Source organism: Sander lucioperca, chromosome 18 (genome assembly GCF_008315115.2).
Source record: "Sander lucioperca isolate FBNREF2018 chromosome 18, SLUC_FBN_1.2, whole genome shotgun sequence".
Classification (NCBI taxonomy): Eukaryota; Metazoa; Chordata; class Actinopteri; order Perciformes; family Percidae; genus Sander; species Sander lucioperca.
The window spans coordinates 23,949,519-23,969,049 of NC_050190.1; the positions used below are offsets into that span (position 1 = coordinate 23,949,519).

Below are 19,531 nucleotides of genomic sequence, written 5' to 3' on the forward strand. Positions count from 1 at the left end.
AGTACACAAGAAGTCATAAATAATAAAAACCAATTTCAGAGGCGGGGCTGGGGGAACTATTCAGATTTTTTACTTAAGTACAAATAGCAATACTACAGTGTGAAAGTATTCCGTTACAAGTCAAAGTCCTGCATTCAAGCTATTAAGTAAAAGTACATAGCATAAAAATATATATACTGTAGCTAAAGTACAAAAAGTTAAAATATCACGAATGGCCCTTTTTTAGAATCATATTACTGGATTATAATTATTGACGCATTAATGTCTTATTTATTGTAATGTTGCAGCTGGTAAATGTGGTGCAAATTTGAATTAAGTTGTATATTCTACTGCCGGATAGCTTCATCTATAATGATATATCAGCATGCATTTGTTTTATTTTTATATTTTGTATTAATCTAAATCTGTAAGTAATGAGTAACTAGAGCTATCAAATACATGTAGCGGAGTAAAAAGTAGATTTGCCTCTGAGATGTAGTGGGGTAGAAGTATAAAGTAGAATACAATGTAAATGTACTTTGTTACATTCCACCACTGGTCAGATTGGTAAACGAGATAATACAATTTTAAAGTCTTAAAAAAAAAAAAATGGCTATTTTGTCGTGATATTGGACTTTGTAAAAAAAAAAGTTTCCTAGCTTAATTTATGGAAAGTAACATTTTGATACATAAGACAACTCAACTGGAAAATGGAAAAACAATATCGATAATTTGTGTTGTCATTTTGATCATCTGTATTTAATTAGACTGAGTCACATCCCCATATTATACAATACAGTTTATAACATTATTATTATTATTAGTAGTAGTAGTAGTAGTATTGTCACAGCGGTGCAGACTATTTGCCATGCAGTGAATTGTTTTTGTCATAATTGGATCCATCCGCGTTAAATGGATTGCAACCTGACATCATGCATGACTTTGTATCAGTGGGCCTAGCGTTTAAAACTTTCAACACACGGAAATGGATTGAGACGCTTTGACTGTACTCCGCCAACTGATTCTTCCTTGTGGTCCAAAATAAATAAGTTAAAAAAAAAAAAAAAAATTAGTGCAGGACAGCTTTTCTTATCAGTGGTGCAGAGCCGCTGTGCTGCTCAGATTCTCCGTGGAGAAAAGCTGCTGAGCGGTGCAAAAAAAAACGGTTCCAGGTTTTATGTTCCCAGTATGATCCTGCGGGAAATCCAAGTCACCACTAATAGGTTATTATGGGGACGCGCAGTGATTTCTTGTTTCACAGAGGGCTTGGAGGTCTGTCATCTCATACTAACTGTCCCCAAACTGACTGACAACTGCAATAAGATACGCGCGCGTGCGTGTGGCTTTCAAGGCCCAGCAGTTTGTCACACAAAAGCACCTCTAATCCGGGGTATTAGGGCGCAGAGAGAAGTGGTGTCGCCTCCAGCTGTTTGATACAAATAAGATAAGACTATATGGAGGATAAATGTGTGGAGGCTGCTGCTTTTTTGGGGAAATGCCATCACTCTTGCGCCTTTAAAATAACCCGCACTGATGACTCTAACCTTTGCAGCCCAAACGGCGGTGACACCATTAAAGTCTTTCTGCAGGTTAGCACTTCTCCCGGTAACTTTAGTGCGGCCTTAATGAGGACGAACGCGGGTTAACGACGTATGTAGTCGTGTTTCAGAGGCCAGACCCGGGTTTCAGCAGAGAGGGACAAAAAGAAACAATATTTACGACACTTTTAAGCATACATCACTTTGACATCTGTTCGTCTGGCACCTGGCATCCATTAGTATTAGATATTTCATTCTGCTCTAATTTGGAGCGGTCTTTGTCCCGAACCAAGGACACTGGAGAAGAAAAAAAAATGGAGAGCTGTACCTTTAGTGCGTTTTTACGCGGCGTTTCCTTTGTGCAGAAAAGTGCAAATGGGGTGTTGATACAGGCCACACCGCCGCGTTCTGCGCTAAACTCGAGGAACCGTTGAGTCATACCTGGATTGGATTTATATTAAATTTCCTCATCCATTAAGATGCCTGCATACGCGCAAAAACATTCCTGCAATTAGTCCGGTTTGGGCACACGAGCGTCAGATTTTTACACAATGTTATTCGATTACTGAGTGAGCTGAGTGTTCAATATCCTCCTAAACAAACAGAGAGTCAGCTGTATAATGTCAGTGAGAATTGTGTCAAAGTACAAGTCCTCTGATATATTTATCTTATTTAATTAGCCGACATGGAGCCTGCAAGGAAAATAAACCAATACTAGTTAGAAATGATAGCAATTTGAATAACCTTTTCGTCATTTTTTTTTTACCCTCAGTTCAGTTGTGTGTGATGTAACTCCTGCTTAATGAAGAAGACTACAGTTCACGGGATTGAAGCAGCACTGAGGCCTCCTCAAACTGCTCGGCATGCAGCGTCGTGACACTCCCAGTATGGAAATATGGCGGTAAGGCTGATGCGTTTTATGGCAAAATGTAATGACATGTTAGTGGAATCTGAAACTGCATACTGTATGTAGCCAGATAATCAGGTACAGCGGGTGACTTGGTTTTAATCAGTGGGAACATCCAGTACGCGTTGAGCAACAGATGCTCCTGAAATCAGATTCCCTGGTGTTTCCTGGGAGCCAAAAGAGCAAGAAATGTTAAAGCAACGTCTTTCTTTTTCTGAAGTCTCTCTGTGTGTCTTTGTTGGTCAGACTGTCTGTAGAGGGTCACTGAAGCTGCAGACAGTGTCAAGACTGTGACCAGACAGCATGTTTATTCCCAAATACCGTGGCGCCATCTTGTGGACATTTGATGTTTCTGGATTAATATTGCTGCTGCATTAAAGTGTATGTTGCATTTTACTGCTGTAGGTGTTCAATGTTGCGCTAACTTTAACTCCTTTATATACTGTTGGGTAGTTTAATCTACAGCAATGCATCATGTTCTTTGTAGCCTCGCTGTCCTGTGAAAAACAGCCCTGTTTTCAGCATTGTGATTCAGATTACTTATTTGCATACAACATTTTTTGGCAACATACATAACAATTATGCATCTTAAAATCTTAAACTGACCAAGTGACAGTAATAAAAGTAATGTGTGGATTGTTCTTTCACTGGCAGTTCACCCAAAAATCACAACAATGAATGATACTCTGCAGCATTTAACAATAAATAAATAAATACATGTACATTAAAATAAGTTATGTTGTTGGTTGCAGAATGTCCTAAAAATCAGCTTTTAGAGGATGCATTTTACAGCTGATCCAAAGTTTAAGATTAGATTTTAGTTTATTTAGCTTAAGAAGTAGGAGAATTTTCTAGGCACATACTCATCCTTAAGTTTATCAGAACAAAATTAAATTCAGGCAACAACTCAACATATGCAGTTCCTTTTAGTAAGGCATTGAACACTAACTGCAGTGCCACAGCAATAAAGGATCCCGTTTCATCCTTTCAGATATTTACCCTGTGAGATCACTGCTCTTCCCTCAGTTACACAACAGGCTGCCGAGAATGAGTAGCAACAGGTACAAACATTCTTTAATACAATCAAAGTACCAAACAGACACTTCAGTTCCCTTCATCTCTGTTGGCAAACAGATGTGAAAGTTCCTCAGAACTCCGCCCATAGTGTGTGGTTGGTTGGAAAGGGTTGAAGGAGAGCTAACATGAGTCTGTCTGTCAGTTTTAATGTCTGTCCTGTAGAGGGCAACCAAGCATCACACATGTCCAACAAGTCAGATGTAGCTATGACACTCCAGAGTTTTAAGCTGGTCTTTGTGCTCAGAAGTTACACATTTTGTGTTCAGAAAGTAAGAGACAAAAAGTTTTTTATTACTTGTTTCAGGATAGTCCGATTTGTGCAGAGATTGTCAGCGCCATGATCACAGTCCGTGACTGATACCTGCGTCCTCTGTTTCAACAGTGCATCTCAGTTTGGAACAGGGCTGAAACAGGTAGAGAATGGACATTATTTTGCATGGGAGTTGCAATGAACAGTAACCTTTTTTATCTCCAAACAGCCTCATGTCAAAGTCTGGAGGGTATGATAAGTAACCGTGTCAGTGAAACAGTTCCTTTACTTCCCATTTATGCTTTCTCATTTAATTATAAAAATCAGATTTTCCTATTAATCAAATGTTTGAAAAATATTATTATTATTGTAATCTTTTTGCTAATGTTTCTTTAAAAACAGTATTAACCGATGAGTAATGCCACTTCTGTTGTAGAAATTCTACGCTGACCATCATCTGAGTTTCAGGAGCTGCAGATCTTCTCACAAGCCTGTTTTGATGCATGTAAGTCAACTTATATTTCTTTACTTCAAAGCATCATGTTGACATTATAGAAGGTAGATGGTAGTAAGTACAGTGAGACTTCTTGTTAGCTGTATAGATGCAGTATGTGGTTGTTTAATACAGTCTGAAACTCTATTTCTTGGTCTTGTTATGATTAATAGACAGGTTAGATTTTTTTTCAAGGTACATAGTGTATACTTGTACTTATATTTCCTCCAATGACGACAGCAACATCGGCCTGATATCTTCAACTTATTGGGGTTCATATCAACACTGATGATGGCGGGTGTGGAAACGACTGCTCAAAAGTAAGAAGTATTTCATTATTTTTTTAGAGACTTTTGCATTTGTTTGTTTTCACATTCACAACAAACTGAAGCGTTAATATTTCATCACACTGTGTCTAATTGGAGCAATGACCTGATCATTGCTGACTTTATTATTTGGTAATCAAGGTAGAGTATTAATAATGCATTGTGTTGCATACACAGAACTTGAAATCACTTGTTGGGAGTGGGAAATGGGAGTTCTTTATGTTAAGCTGATCTGAAATAGCTTTCCCCAATACTGTGGAATAGCTCTTTCAAAATATCAAATTATTTGAACTTCAAAGTCCTTAACAATGGGTGTGTGACATGATGTTTTAAGTGCCTTTGCTCTCAATTCCTCCTTTTAAACACACTTTATTTCTGTCTGAACCTATCCCACTTTCCCCTTGTTTTGTAACTCCTTTAATGAAAATCCCATCAGTACACACTAAGTTTTGTGTCTTAAAGCACCGTATAAACAAACCTGACTTTTCTTTGACACACTTTCACTAAGCAGCGCACACACAGCTGCCACATGATCAAGCAGCCTCACAAGACCCCAGTTTACTGCAGAGCGAGTAATGTGGCTGCCAAGTAATTATCCCCCTGTAGCCCCTCTCCAAAATGCTAATGGTATTTACAGAACTGGGAGAAGGGAGAGGACACCAGCGGCAGGTGCAGCTGTTGGAGCATCATGCTACACTGAGGAGTAACAGAGGGCTCTTTGTGGCTGTTTAGGTGATGGATAATCAGTCAGACCGAGATCAGATAAACATCCTGGGCTTTAGCTTTGTGTTTGGGTGACTTGTAAACTGCAAGCTCACAATTTGAGCCACCGCATAGTGTTTAGACCTGGACAACAACCGTAAAGTAGAGGACATCGTGGTGACGGTGTGCGTGTTTGGTTAAAAGACAGTGACCTAGATAAGCAGTGATATTGGATGTAAATTCTGTATAGATGTATTTATACAGCACTTTTCAAAACTCAAGTTGAGTCTTGGGCTTCACAATAAAAACAGTTAAGCAAGGGCAAAATACAAAAAGATATTCACACTTTTATATCTTCATGGCTGGACTGTTGTAACTCTTTGGTTACTCGATCGATTTTGACACATCAGAGTCTGTTCACGTGTGTTGGTAGTACTGCTGCGTGTGTGAAAAAAGGTGTATGAAGCCTTGTGTGGCTCCAGAGGGAGCAGTGTGAAGTCTGATGGCTTTACCTGATGTCACTTGAGGTAATTTATCATCAGTTGGGGCTAAACTCCAAGTTTGATAATGTTAAAAAATCTGGGGGTGTGAAGTTAGACGGAAGTCAGTTTACCAGACCTCTGTAGCCCACTGCTCATCTCTGTAGCCGCAGTAGCCGCTACTAGCATAGCACACCTGAATGTCTGAACGAACTGTCGGTGGTCAAGATGCGTTGTGGGCAATGTAGGCGTTAAGTGAGGTAGAAGAATGATTATAATAAAAAAAGACTATCTCTGGTTCTGCTGCAACGATGCTGCCACCTTGGCTTTGAAACATTTTAACTTTTAAATCTTAAAGACACATTTGTATTCACTTATTTGTTCGCGTAATACAACTCTGTCATGTTACTACCATGTTTCATGTTTGTTTATATTCCTGTTGTTTACATAACCTTCTTTTCATGCTGGTGTTCATATATGTGTAATTGTCTTTTATGCTGTCTTACAGCACTGGAAAGAACAAACAATATAATAATATTATTAAAGTGCTAAATAAAGTTAGACTCACCAAGTGGATATAAGTGGGTCTTGATAATAAAAAATAAAAAATACAGTATATGAATTGAATGATGTAGTAAAAGTTCCAAATTTTAGAAGCAAATGTGTTCATTTTTAATTTTCAGTGAACATCTAATAGACACTGGTTAGCTGACAGACGTTAAGTTACTGTATGGACACAACAGTTCAGTTGCCGTGATTGTTTTTTTTTTTTTTTATATATAAGTTCAGTCACATTTTCAAAATTCATAAACTTACATCTACACTTTCTCCCGCATTGAAAAAATCAGAAATTATGAATAGGCAGATATATTTCATTTCAAAAGATAAACTTCTAGACACAATCTCTCCTACTTCACTGAAAAATCCATTCTTAGTGATTGTGCACTGATGGTTCCAAGTCTCCTCATCACACTTGTGTAAGTTACTTATTGGATTAGCTTCCAAACTAACGATGTCACAAAATCATCTCATACATACACTTACACGAGCCTACATCATTCAGCTCAGTGAAAGTCAAACATCCAACTGAAGTAACAATAAGCAAACCAAACATTTTGGAGTGAAGGAGACTTCAATAAGTAAAATTTTATATATATATATATATATATATATAATTTCAACACTGGAGCAAATCACTTTATGTGGTACAGTGTTCAATTACAGGCTTGTGGTTGATAAGTCTGCAAAATATTCATTGAGGTCTGAAATGTTAAAACTGTCAGTTCAGCTGCTTAATCCAGAACCATGTGAGAAAAATCTCCATTTGGCTGAGAAAGGGATTGGGAACGGAGAGCTGAACAACAGAGTAAATATTTGGCAATGGAGAGCTCTCGGGAGCTGCAGAGGACCCTCTCTGGCTGAAGCCTTGCGGGTGTTAAATAGATTAAGTGGCTGCTGGGTCATTGTGGACAGAGAAATTCGCGCTCTTTGGACATGACTTCTCTTTGCCTTTGCGTGTTTTTGCTCTCCAATCGAGTGCCCTCTGTAAACTATCCACTCCAGCAAGCCTGCGGTACTGTAATCCGCTGATGTTTGTCAACCGCTGGGAAGCTGCAGTGTACACAGACAGACATGATGGGAAGTCAGCCTTGAACGGGAAGTCAGCCCCTCACTTTTTGGTGATATCAAATGTCATCTTGAAAGTTGCTTAATAGTGTTTGTTTTGCAAGGAAACGCTTGTGCGTAAAAGCGGGAGATAAATGTGGATGATATGTATATGTATACAGGTCACCGACTTTGTTGAACTCTGAAAATCTAACAGGAATTTAATACGCCCTGAATCACACATGTAATATTGCTTCGGACTATAGACTTGGCGGCAGTAGACGCAGAGCAGTAGATAGTAACCCAGATCCTATTCAGCTCCATTCAAAACCATGACAACACGGAACAAGCTCGGATTTATCCTGCAAAGTTAAAGGACATTGTTCCGGGGCGTCAATCAGGCATTATTGCGGGACTGAACAAATGCAAAATCTTGACTGGAACAAATGCTTCCAACGGGTCTCGGACGCGGGGCTACATTTTCTCCTTTTGTTCCCCTCCTCTGGTTGGCATGTATTTGTGTTCCCTCTCGTCCGACCACCCAGGACGACTGGGGAGGCATGTCCACCACCACCACTCTCCTCCCCGGCCTTATGCACCTCGCTGAAGTGGATGAGGGCCGATATCAATATCAAATACCGGGGGGGAAAGCCCCCACATAAGGCTGGATTCACGCTTTGCATTTAATGCGTTTTATATGTGTGGAGTAGGCGTCACATTGGGTAGAGAAGGATCGGACCACTTTAATACGAGGATATTAGGATTTTAAACGATTTTGTATCGAAGTAAAGATAAAAATCAAGAAAATCAATGCATTAGAAGCCACTGTGTTCCCTCTAAATTCTGCGCGTAAAGCATGATGAATTGTCAATCATTTATCTTGATAACACATTAATAAAGTCAACTCAACAGTCACTGCTTAAATTTGTCAAAGTCTGAACCAAGCATGTTTGGAGTCGTATTGTACAATGGATTCTACTTTAACATCCTTATTTAACATGTATTTACACATTTAACATGTTTCTAACACTATAATTACAGAAGTACAATCCTGTTAAGACATATTCTGTATTGTCACAACTGTAAATACTCTAATATGTTGACAAAACATTATTAAACACTTATATTTGCTTATAACATTATAGTGTGTTAGAAACTATTTATTAAATGATAAAATATAGTTTGTAATTTTTTTTATTTTGTATAGCCTATATTATATATATCATCACAAATCATCCAGAACACTCAAAAAGAAAGAATTTCCTGTTGAGCCCTGCCTAAATATGTAGGAATAGGACATTTCCTCCACCATCCATAAACGTCAAAACTTCTTACGCCTGCAATGAATCCGCCTCTAATGGCCGTATTAGTTAAACCAACTTTCAGGCATCACGCTAATTGCTCACTTTGTATGCAAATGTTGGACACGTTGTTTGGGCGAGAGCATGGGGGGAGGAGGGGGGAGTTTGATGATGGGACGGTCTCTGTTGTCAGTTGCCACCCAAGACGTGATTCAGCTCCAACAATTACCATTATCTGTTTCCCAGTTTGACGATACGGGACGAATCTGTAATGATGACGAGTGTTTCCTTCGCTCATTGTTGAAGTTTTTTTTTCTCCTTTTTCTTACTCCGCACCTACCATCATTGGGTGACAGCACTCCAGCCATTCAGGTACTCAGCGGTAGGAGGAGGCTTTATAAGCGGAGCAGCCTTGTGTTTGCAGCTTATGGAGTGCTGTTTGTGTAGACACTGAGCCCAGTGCACACATTGGTTTCCGAGCTGGTGTTTGGACAGCGCGTAAAGTGGAGAGGATCCGCTGCGTTTTTTTCTCTCCTTGGATAAACTTACTTTTTACGCAAAACAAACCCCGGATTGCACGCACGGGCGCGATGGCTGCCCCGACCAAGTTCAGTTTTTCCGTCAGGAGCATCCTGGATTTGCCTGAACAGGATGCGGAGGCAGCGCCGCGGTCCTCCCCGCTTTACTCCTCCTGCTCGCCGTACAGCTCCTGGATGGAGTGTGACCGGAGTCCTTGCTTATGTGAGTGCATGCTGCATATCACTCATCCATCCTAATCTAGAAATAGGCCTTTATAAATATTAATTTTAACAGCTTGTAGTTTTTAATTTATAAGGAACCTTAAATAATTAGATTGATAGCCTATTAGAAAAGTATGCTCCCTCCTCAGGAAGTAGGCTATTGTTAGCCTATGCTGTTATAATTATTAGGTATATATATATATATATATATATATATATATATATATATATATATAGAGAGAGAGAGAGAGAGAGAGAGAGAGAGAGAGAGAGAGAGAGAGAGCTCGATAGATAGATGAGAGATGGATGGATAGATGGAGAGATGGATGGATAGATGGAGAGAGAGATAGATAGATAGATGGAGAGATAGATAGAGAGAGAGAGAGCTAGATAGATAGAGAGAGAGATAGATGGATAGAAAAGATGGATGACGTCCTGAGAAAAGGGGAGGCTAAATAAATGTGTAATATCGCATTATTTTATATGAATTTGGATTAACATGCCTTATTTATTCCTACAGCTTCTGACGAAGGTAGTCTCGAGGCCTCCCCGGACTCCACAAAGCCGGATGACTCGTCCCTGGATTCGGAACCCGACAGGAGCAAGAAGAGCAAGAAGCGCCGGGTTCTGTTCTCCAAGGCCCAGACCCTGGAGCTGGAGAGGCGCTTCCGTCAGCAGCGCTACCTGTCCGGCCCGGAGAGGGAGCAGCTGGCCCGGCTCCTCACCCTGACTCCGACCCAGGTGAAGATCTGGTTCCAGAACCACCGCTACAAGATGAAGAGAGGCCGGGCAGAGGGAGCGCTGCTGGACATGGAGATAGCGCAGCCCCCGGTGCTGCGCCGGGTCGTTGTTCCGATCCTGGTCCGGGATGGGAAACCTTTTCACACCTGCTTACTTGACACGGAGAAAGCTGGCTGTTTAGCTCCTTCTCAAGCTTTACCCTTTCACTTAGCCTACCCGTCTCTACAGTATCCGTCCCCGGTCGCTCTTCCTCCACGGTACCACCAGCACTTTCCCACCGCAGCGGCCTCCAGATTCGCCTGGAGAGACTTTTGGAGCGACTCGGTCCACTTTAGTTCTTTCAAGTGAAGGCCTCATTTCAATGCACAAACTCATTTAGAATAGCATCAAATGTTTTCTGAATGTTTTGCAAATGTTCGAGCAACTTAAACATTTAGATTTTCATTATAGAACGAAGGATATTTTGCACATTTTATTTTGATGTTTCTTTTTTAAAATGCTGATAATATTTGCTCACACATGGGCTTAATGGTGTAGCCTGTAGATGTTTAGTTATCCGATGAGATCATGTATTTGTATGTGAAGCTGTTGAAACATAATATTTGTATAAATAACTTTTGTTGAAGACAGATGAGGTGCAGTAGGCTTTAGGCGGTGATAGAAGAGAAGCCACTATTAGCCTGAATGTTTGAAGGAAAAGATAATGTTATTTGTTGTCTTTAAGGAGACTTTCTTTAAAGGTTTTAACTGTTTAAACTGTTATATTTTTGTGAACGAAATTATTAATAAAAAGTTTCTCATATTTTGTATGATACATTTTCCTGTGTATTGTGCTTTCTTTTCCTAATTTAATATGCATAATTATAATTCATTTGTATCCATTTCTAAAAAAACAGTTACACAAATCTTTTAAAAATACTTATTTTTAAGTTTAGTTTTCCATGATTCTTGGAAAAGACTTTTTAACTTCTCCCAAATGTTTTCAATTAGTCTCTATAGTCTGTTTAATGCTTTAAAAATGATAATATGTAGTCTAAAACACATTTAATTTGTAGAATGTAAAATATGTAGCAGGTCGTGACTGGGGCCTGGAGGCTTTTATAATGTTAAAATACTAATTATGCACCCAAAAGCTGAGCAAACATCTCTTCTAAAAAGGCCTGGATTTGGTTAAGCATAAGAATGCCCAGTAAACATTACAGCCTCTTTCACTTCAGCACCCTGTTGTCGTCTGGGCTGCTTTTCACTTTCATACATTTAACTTTTGTTATTTTGAGGCGAGTGGGATAGACACTCAGGCTTTATGTGAAGATCTTGGTTTGTGTACTGTAGGTTATGAATTTTAAGGGTGCAACAGGCTCTGAATTAAGGGCAGATCAACTTCTCCAAGCACTAATCCTAAATATAGATAACTGAACAGATTGCAGCAGCAGCTGAGTATGAAGATGCTTTTTATAGCCAGACATAAGCAAGAAAATGAACACTTTTATTGATGTTTTTTTGGCTGCTTAGTACAAAACACAGCACATTTTACGAGTATTGACATTTCATTGACAGTCATTTGTGCTGTTGAATATCCCCAACAGTGAAATTACCTCCAGTGAGCACAGATTTAGAGAAAAGCTGCCCGTTGCTCGTATTCTCAAAGTTAAAAGTTACAATTATCCACCTTTGCTCTCATTTAAATGTTCCCCCATGAAAAATATGCCTCAGTGTTTAAAATCATGTCAGTATTTCATCAGTGATGAGGGGGGTCTTCTGCTTTCACGCCCCCTATAATGTTGTTTGCTCGTCCTGTGACCCTGCAGCCCATCGTCCCTGTCACCTGGTCCTTTGTCCCCCTCGCTGGGGCCACCTTGTATCACATATGGAGGGGACTGGCCGAACCCCTCAGCCCGCTGCATCTCCCCTTAAACACTCTTTTTGTCTGTGTGTCTCCCCGTGAATGGACCTTTGTCCCTCACCCAAAAGGGACTGAGACAAAATCTTCAGTGTTTCAATTCCCGTGATGTTTAATCAGTCCCTGCGACAAATTTATGAGGTTTAACTGCACAATGGTGTTTTAGAGCATCTTGGGGTTTAAGGGTGACAAAGACAGGCTTTTAGAGGTTGCCATTGGTTTTTTAAGTTGGTCAGAGGAATTGTCTGAAAAGGATGGCCTTGTATTAGCCTGCCCATCCTATAGTTTTACTCACTGGCCTGCCCAGGGGGCCCCTTTTAGGACAGTTATAAGGTCCACATAAACTAGGCCACAGGAGGAGTTTTGTTAAGTTGCTGCAAATCACATTTCATGTGTATTAGGTCCTAATGGCCCTCTGAGTTAGAGAGACTGATTCTATTTTTCAAATTTTAGCAAAGGTTGCTTATCGGCAAGCTTTGTGCTGTAAGATGTGCAATGGAATATTTGTTTGTTATAGTTTGTTCAACAGTATCATTGTCTAAAAACTTGCAGTATAGGATACAAAGTTCCTGAAATATTATTTAGTCAAAACCTGGCAATCAGTCATGCTCAACATCTTGTTCTAAAAGGCTCTTGGAAACACAAAACTAGTTAAAATTGTATGTAACTTTAAAAAAGATGTTTGCATTTTATTTTATTTAGCTTTCAATGATTTGATATTTGATGTCTAAATTAGCATTTCATTAACTTGTGTAAGCCTGTATGAGTGAGCTCTGCACTATTTTGACGTGAGAGACTTAAGTTTGATTTAGAGCTCTTGAGTGATGTGCTGTCCAAAACACATGTAGTCTACACATGAAGAAATTCTTACGTTTACACACTGGCCACAAAATAAGATAAGTGAAACCTTTCTTGATCCCCAGTGGGGAAATTTGGTTGTAGCAGCACAGGGATAGAAATAAGTACAGATAAGAGGTATATAAGATAAGAATAGAAGTCAAAAGTACAAAAGGTAAAAGTGACACTGGCTGTATGTGATAGCTGCAAGGTATAACAGCATACACCACACTAATATATAATATGATAATGATACTTAGTGTTTATCTGTACAGATAGTAATACAATATAGTATATAATGTAATAAAACAGTATTACATAGTAACAGGATACAAAATATGGTATAAGGTGAAATTAAGTTATATAGCCTATAGTACAGAAATATAACATATCAAATATATTGCATAATATGTAAACATTAATTTGTTTAATAATAGTTGTTGATCCTCTCTTAGCCTAAACCTTTCAGAAATATAGCCTAATCCTTTAGATGTTAAGCTGTTAGTGACACTGACTGTTAGTGATCCATCTCTCCACTAGATGGCGCACTAACACACCGTAACGTTTCTCACTTCCTGCAGGAACTAAGACCAAACGGTGAGGTTTTAGTTCTCTGTATGAAGGCAGCCGCTGATCCACTAGGGGCCGTGCTTCACCATAAAAAAACCCCACCATGCTTTATACTCTTTGAATCCCCACTGTTTCTGCTGATTGGGTGCAGGCAGATGGCCGCACTATAGTGACGTGTGGCTGCTTGGCGTGACGTCATGCGTCAGTATTTGCTCTAGTATTTGCCCTGTAATGAGTCCAGTTCTTTGCTTTATGATGTAAAGTCCGTTGCGATGGAGGGTCCGAGAAACAGCTGAATTTTTGGTTTGAAATCCATTTTTACGTCGTCACCCCTTTCAAATGTGAGGTGATTGGATAACTGATGGCTCATTATTAATCGATCTGACCCTGTAGTCCACTCCTCAGGGAAAGAAATAAGGCTCATATGTGATGGTGAAGCTTTTCTTCTTTCTTTTGCCACCTCCTCCTCAGCGTCTATGTTCTTCTGCAACTCATTTCCTGGGAGAATAAGAGTTGTCCTGTGAGAAAACAGGAAAAAGTCAGAAAAAGTTTTGAGGAAAAAAAATCCTCAGTGAAGGCCTACTGTCAGAGCAAGAGGCGGCCATTATTCCTTTAATCCGTTAAAATGAGGTTATTATGGTCTGTTTTAGGATGCAGGATAGGCTACCACGCAGGCTTGGTATTGTGGCTAAACACCATTGATACTATTTAACATAACTATTTATATTAAAATAGACCTAAAATGTCCATATGGGTTTGGAATGCAAAATAGCCCAAATGTAACATAATTAGATCTATAATGTATTATTTTAGCCTGAATAGCCTACCCTTAGAGACATCTAACGGAGATACGTGTGCGGATATATTTCATGTAGCCTACCATTTGTGATCAATTTGTGGTTCATTTATTATAAAGTGACATTTTTGCACTTGATGGATAGATTTCTTTTCCCTATCGAGGTGCATTTAATGTTTTCGTACTTGCAGTGTGTCGCTGTATAGATTTCCCTGTGATATTTTCACGTGGACATACATATTTGACTTCTGTACCTTTTTAATAAGAATTTTAAATTATTGTTTATAACAGTAGGTGACTTCCTTTTTAGTTTTCATTGCACAAACTTATCCCCCCCCCCCTCGTCTGAAGTTGTTCATGCGCCAATCAGTTCATAAACAACGACGTGAAGCCTCGATAACAAAGGCTCGATAGCCTCAAACCCGCCACTTCAAAGTGTCCTCATTATTCTGAGGAATTAGCCGGAACATTTGGACTAATTATCGCTAATTGCCCATAATAGCCGTGTGCCAGAACAGGGGGAGAGTACTGATTTAGATGATTAAGAATGTCTTGTGAAATGTCGTAATTAAGGCATGGCATACGCAAGATTTACCTTGGATGCAGAAACATGCTGTAATTTTAATTGCTGCGATTATATGGCCTGCGAATTATGCGCCATGCACCTCGGCTATCATCTAAACAATTTATTTCAACTGTAATATTTAGCCCTGGACTAGCCTATATGATAATATTGCTTCATTAAAGATAATTGTAAGGAAATGGGAGGATATGGATTGTTGTGATGTGTATACATAGTGTGCACGGCTCCTTAAATTGGAGCAGTGAACCTCCACGCATGCAGCGCTGCAAACAGTGCACAGATTACCTCGTTATAACAGGCAGGCAGCCGTGAAATCTGCAGCCAGAAGCCTTTAAAATACAGAGCTGTGGCTGATGATCCGCGTGACAAACTGTCAGTGATCTGCATGTCACTGCAGAAATGGGACGTTACACTGCTGCTGCAGGCGGCAGGCTGCAGTTTGACAGCTATATGCTGAGGGTGCATCAGCATTCATTTGAGTAAAAAAACAAAAACAATAAAAGTAGTTGAGAAATGTCATAGTTGTATTTTAGAAATGAAACAAGGAGCACAGGTTCAGAGTCACGATGGAATAAAACCGATCATAATATGACACATGATTGTGTCTGCCACCAGAAGACGCTGTGTTTCTTTAATTCCTGTGTAAGGAGATGTCGGCTCAACCAGCAGCCGCAGACTCCGGCTGCAAGACTGACGTTAATCCGCCCGGCAAGACCTTTACCGAACCGAAATCTATTAATAATGATAAGTGCTCTGTTATTTATTTATTTTTTTGTTTTGTTACAATAGCCACAGGTTCAGCTCCGGTATGGTTCTGACATCCAATGATTATGTTAGTTAGAAGTTACAGTATCAATTTTAATTCTTCACTGCTTATGTTCTAATAATAGCCTATTTTGTATCTAAAAATCAGTGGAACGGATAAACTGGTAATCGAATAATGACTTGTACTTAAAGCTATTGCTTTACATTTAAAATATTGACAGACGTGTGAAATAAGACGCTGCTCATTAAAATAAGCGTATGCACATAAAAAAATATTTAGCATTCCAATACAAATATAATAATAGTGATGATAATAATAATAACAATAACAATAATAATAAACGAATTCTGTGTTAATCCAGTAGTTTCATAATTGTTGGTTTAAATATGTTTTAATTCCGTATTTGGGGTGAAAAATGGCACAAAAAAGTCACCTTAAAGCTTTGCGTAAGAGTGGACTTTGGCTCTGAAGCAAGGGCACACAATACATTTCTTGACCTCAAAGCTGGCTTGAAGAAGCCAAAATCTTTTCTTATACTTCATGTGTAAAATAAATAAATAAAAAGAGATATGACTGAGTTAAACTGTTATGGTTCCTTGGGCATTAAGGCAAGATGCTACTGAGGCCTACCTGGCGTTGTGCTGCCTGCAGGAGAGTACTTGATCGCCGTTAACTTCACATGAGAGCCTCTCCTCCTCCAGACTCTATTTAGTTGTTTTTTAGTTTTTTTTACTGGGTCTTTTAGACGAGTGTGTGCATCTGAATTTAGGTAACACGCTGCTTGCGTCCAATGATGAAGAAAACAAACGAGGGGGGTTAATCATTTACGCAGCCACTTAACACACGGATGTGTATTTATTTACTTATCAGTATCAGTCAATTTCCCTCCCCGCAAGTGCACTTTTGCATGTCTGAGTACGATAAGGCATAACACAAACAATCCTGCAATCACTGGAGGCCTCTCATGGCCATTACAAGTCAGTAGTTCAACTGAGGAGTGGTTATCCAACTCTCAAGTCCATATAGGCCTCCTTTCATCAAGAGGCCCTCGTAAACATCACTACAGTTAATAAAGTGTATTGTGGTCAGTGCAGTCCCAAGGTGCTGCGCTGTGTTTATCAGCGACGGCAACAAGTCACAAACTCCAAACGCAGCAGCTACAGCAGCGAACCCGGACAGCGCGTGCAGCCGCCGGGACGAACATCTATGATCATGTACAGCGCTTATGTTATTGTTAGTGGGAGGGGAGCACATGTCTTGTAAGTGAAATCACGCTCGGCGAGAAGAGGCTAGAGCTGTTGTGTATTGTTGCCGATGCCCCGCCTCTGATGGTAGCCTTAAACCTGGCACCCAGCTAAAACAAACCAAAGCCAGCACCGAGCTCCCACTCAATCCAATTAAGGCGGACTTCAGGCGCTCTCCTACGTGTTCATCTACCAGGATCGACGTTGAGACAACAGGAACCAGAGGGGCTTTGGCCAAAAAAAAAAAAAAAAAAAGAGAGAGAAGGAGAGATTGCCTTGCCTTCTAATTTCTCCCTCTCCAGCCCCAGAACAATGTCGATGAGCCCTAAGCATACGACTCCTTTTTCTGTTTCCGATATCTTGAGTCCCCTTGAGGAGAGCTATAAGAAAGTAAGTATGGAGAATAACAACTTGGGGGCACCTCTCACTTCGTACCGGCAGCCGCAGGTCTCTCAGGCGGCGATGCAGCAGCACCACATGGGCCATAATGGGACTGTGTCTGCGGCTTACCACATGACTGCGGCAGGTGTTTCTCAGCTGTCACACACGGCCATGGGGGGCTACTGTAACGGCAACCTGGGCAACATGGGCGACCTGCCGTCGTACCAGGACGGCATGAGGGGCAGCACCACGGCCACCGGCTGGTACGGAGCCAACCCAGACCCGCGCTTCTCCACCAGTGAGTAGCCTGCACCTGTACTTTGACTCAAGCTTTGAGTTGTGTTGAGGGTCTATAATGCTGAAAATCCGTTTTGTGTGTGCATGCTTCGTAGTTTGCCTACACTGCATTATTTCCAGTGCTTGTTTCTGTTACCTGTGCGTGTTTGTGCGCCAGGGGCACTCTCCATACCCCTCCAGTTTATATTTCACCCGCAAGGTTTTCATTTTATTATTAGGGAGAGCAAATATGAAGATAACATGAATTTCATCCACGGCATACAACATCTGGAAAAGTCTCACCATAAGGATTATTCATGCCGAAAATGTCCTCTTCGAGCCTTTATTTAAGATAATTTACTGTTAAATACTTTATCATGTTAATCCAATAATAATGTCAGTGAGCTATCAATCATGAGCCATTGCTGCAATTTGTGCGCAGAGATTTAGCATACAGTTTGATAATGTATCAAAATGGACTTTGACACGCATTAGTTTGTTTTTATAGATGAGGGCAGCTGCCTCTAGAAAGCTTTTTAAGACTATTTTTTACTCAGCTGCTTTACAAAATGCAGACCATGTTGAGTTAGTAATTATCAGCGTTGTAATCGCATGAATGTCACATTATAAGCCAATAACATGTTTTTTTTTTTTTTTTTTTAATCAATCTTTGATCTCAAAGCCAATTTTCTATCAGCGTTCCTGCATAAAGACAGAATAATTTGTGCATTGTTCAACACTTGGTTGCAAGTAAAATCTGCCATTTTATTGTATGAATTCTATTTTTTTTTTTTTCCTCAGTCTCTCGCTTCATGGGCTCGTCGTCGGGCATGAACATGGGCGGTATGGGCAGCCTCAGCTCCCTGGCAGACGTGGGTAAAGGCATGGGCTCTCTGTCCAGCACCCCGAGGAGAAAAAGGCGAGTGCTGTTCTCCCAGGCGCAGGTCTACGAGCTGGAGCGACGCTTCAAGCAGCAGAAATACCTGTCGGCGCCGGAGAGGGAACACCTGGCAAGTATGATCCATCTCACCCCGACCCAGGTGAAAATATGGTTTCAGAATCACCGGTACAAGATGAAGAGGCAGGCTAAAGACAAAGTGTCCCAGCAGCAGATGCAGCAGGACACCGGCTCTTGCCAGCAGCAGCAGCAGCAGCAGTCCCCGCGGAGGGTGGCCGTGCCGGTGCTGGTGAAGGACGGGAAGCCGTGCCAAGGCAGCGGCCACACGCCGACATCCTCCGCACAGACCCTCCACCAGCAAGGGGGCAATGTCATGATCATGTCCAACAATACGTCCGGCCTCGGGCAGCATCAGAGCCAGCAGGTGGGAAGCACAGGTCACTCTCCAGATCTGGCGCCGCACTCCTCCAGTCCACCGTCCCTGCAGAGCCAAGTGGCCGGCCTCTCTCACCTCAATTCCCCCGGCGCAGAGTACGGCTCGGCCCTGCAGTGTTCAGCCCTGTTATACGGCAGGACGTGGTGACAGGAGACGCCGGCTATGATTTAAACCAATTCTTCTATTTAAAGAAAAAAAAGACGTTTTTTTCTTCTTTCAAGACTCGAAAAGTTCCACTGTAAATGTGCGCATCTGAACAAGAACCGAGTGAAATCGGTGCAGCTCTTCTTGAATTTTCACCTTTTGGAAGGAAGTGTGACTTAGCCTTTATGGATGGAAGGAGGGGGAAAACACTTTTGACCAGAAACTGCGGAAGTCTTGGGATTTATTTATGTAAATTATATTGAGACAAAAGAAGACTCCGCAGTCATATAGGCCGCAGTAGTTTGGGAAAAAAAGTGAACCTGAACAGGGGAACTGCTGTGTATGGGTGCTGTTAAATTCCCCGTCAGAAACACACATGACACTGATTTATAATAGAATTTAATGTAAGCCGTAGATCTAGCTTGTATATTTCTGTAAAAGGTTTGGATTTTAGCTATCTGTTGTACAAAGTTTTTGACGCTATTGCCGGTTTGTTGTCGTTTCATTGGTATTTGTACGTTTAATTTCTTTGTAACTTATATAGATATTTGACTTCCTACTA

At 40.6% G+C, this 19,531-nt stretch overlaps 2 protein-coding genes across 3 annotated transcripts; both read left to right on the forward strand.

The window, feature by feature from the left end:
* The first annotated feature begins 3,631 nt into the window (after positions 1-3,631).
* nkx2.9 (NK2 transcription factor related, locus 9 (Drosophila)) lies at positions 3,632-10,926 on the forward strand. 2 transcript variants are annotated; one of them, XR_004106784.2, is made up of 4 exons: positions 3,632-3,914; positions 4,188-4,256; positions 4,485-4,564; positions 9,918-10,004. XR_004106784.2 is itself a non-coding variant. In XM_031309674.2 (2 exons), exons 1-2 carry the CDS (start codon positions 9,248-9,250, stop codon positions 10,484-10,486), a joined length of 720 nt encoding a protein of 239 aa, XP_031165534.1. In that variant the 5' UTR covers positions 8,624-9,247; the 3' UTR covers positions 10,487-10,926. The 2 variants fall into 2 exon arrangements, 1 of the variants encoding a protein (XP_031165534.1); XM_031309674.2 differs by lacking the exons at positions 3,632-3,914; positions 4,188-4,256; positions 4,485-4,564 and adding an exon at positions 8,624-9,398 and having other exon boundaries at positions 9,918-10,926.
* Positions 10,927-16,348: 5,422 nt separating this feature from the next.
* On the forward strand, positions 16,349-19,276 carry nkx2.1 (NK2 homeobox 1). The gene is made up of 2 exons (XM_031310315.2): positions 16,349-17,513; positions 18,293-19,276. The coding sequence occupies exons 1-2, from the start codon at positions 17,147-17,149 to the stop codon at positions 18,970-18,972; spliced, it is 1,047 nt and encodes a 348-aa protein (XP_031166175.1). The 5' UTR covers positions 16,349-17,146; the 3' UTR covers positions 18,973-19,276.
* The last annotated feature ends 255 nt before the right edge of the window (positions 19,277-19,531 follow it).

Bases quoted from the DNA above. Each gene is read 5' to 3' on its own strand.
- nkx2.9 (XM_031309674.2), top strand. From the start codon at position 9,248: ATGGCTGCCCCGACCAAGTTCAGTTTTTCCGTCAGGAGCATCCTGGAT. The intron at 9,399-9,917 runs GTGAGTGCATGC...TTATTCCTACAG, and splicing joins TGACCGGAGTCCTTGCTTAT to CTTCTGACGAAGGTAGTCTC.
- nkx2.1 (XM_031310315.2), top strand. From the start codon at position 17,147: ATGTCGATGAGCCCTAAGCATACGACTCCTTTTTCTGTTTCCGATATC. The intron at 17,514-18,292 runs GTGAGTAGCCTG...TTTTTTCCTCAG, and splicing joins AGACCCGCGCTTCTCCACCA to TCTCTCGCTTCATGGGCTCG.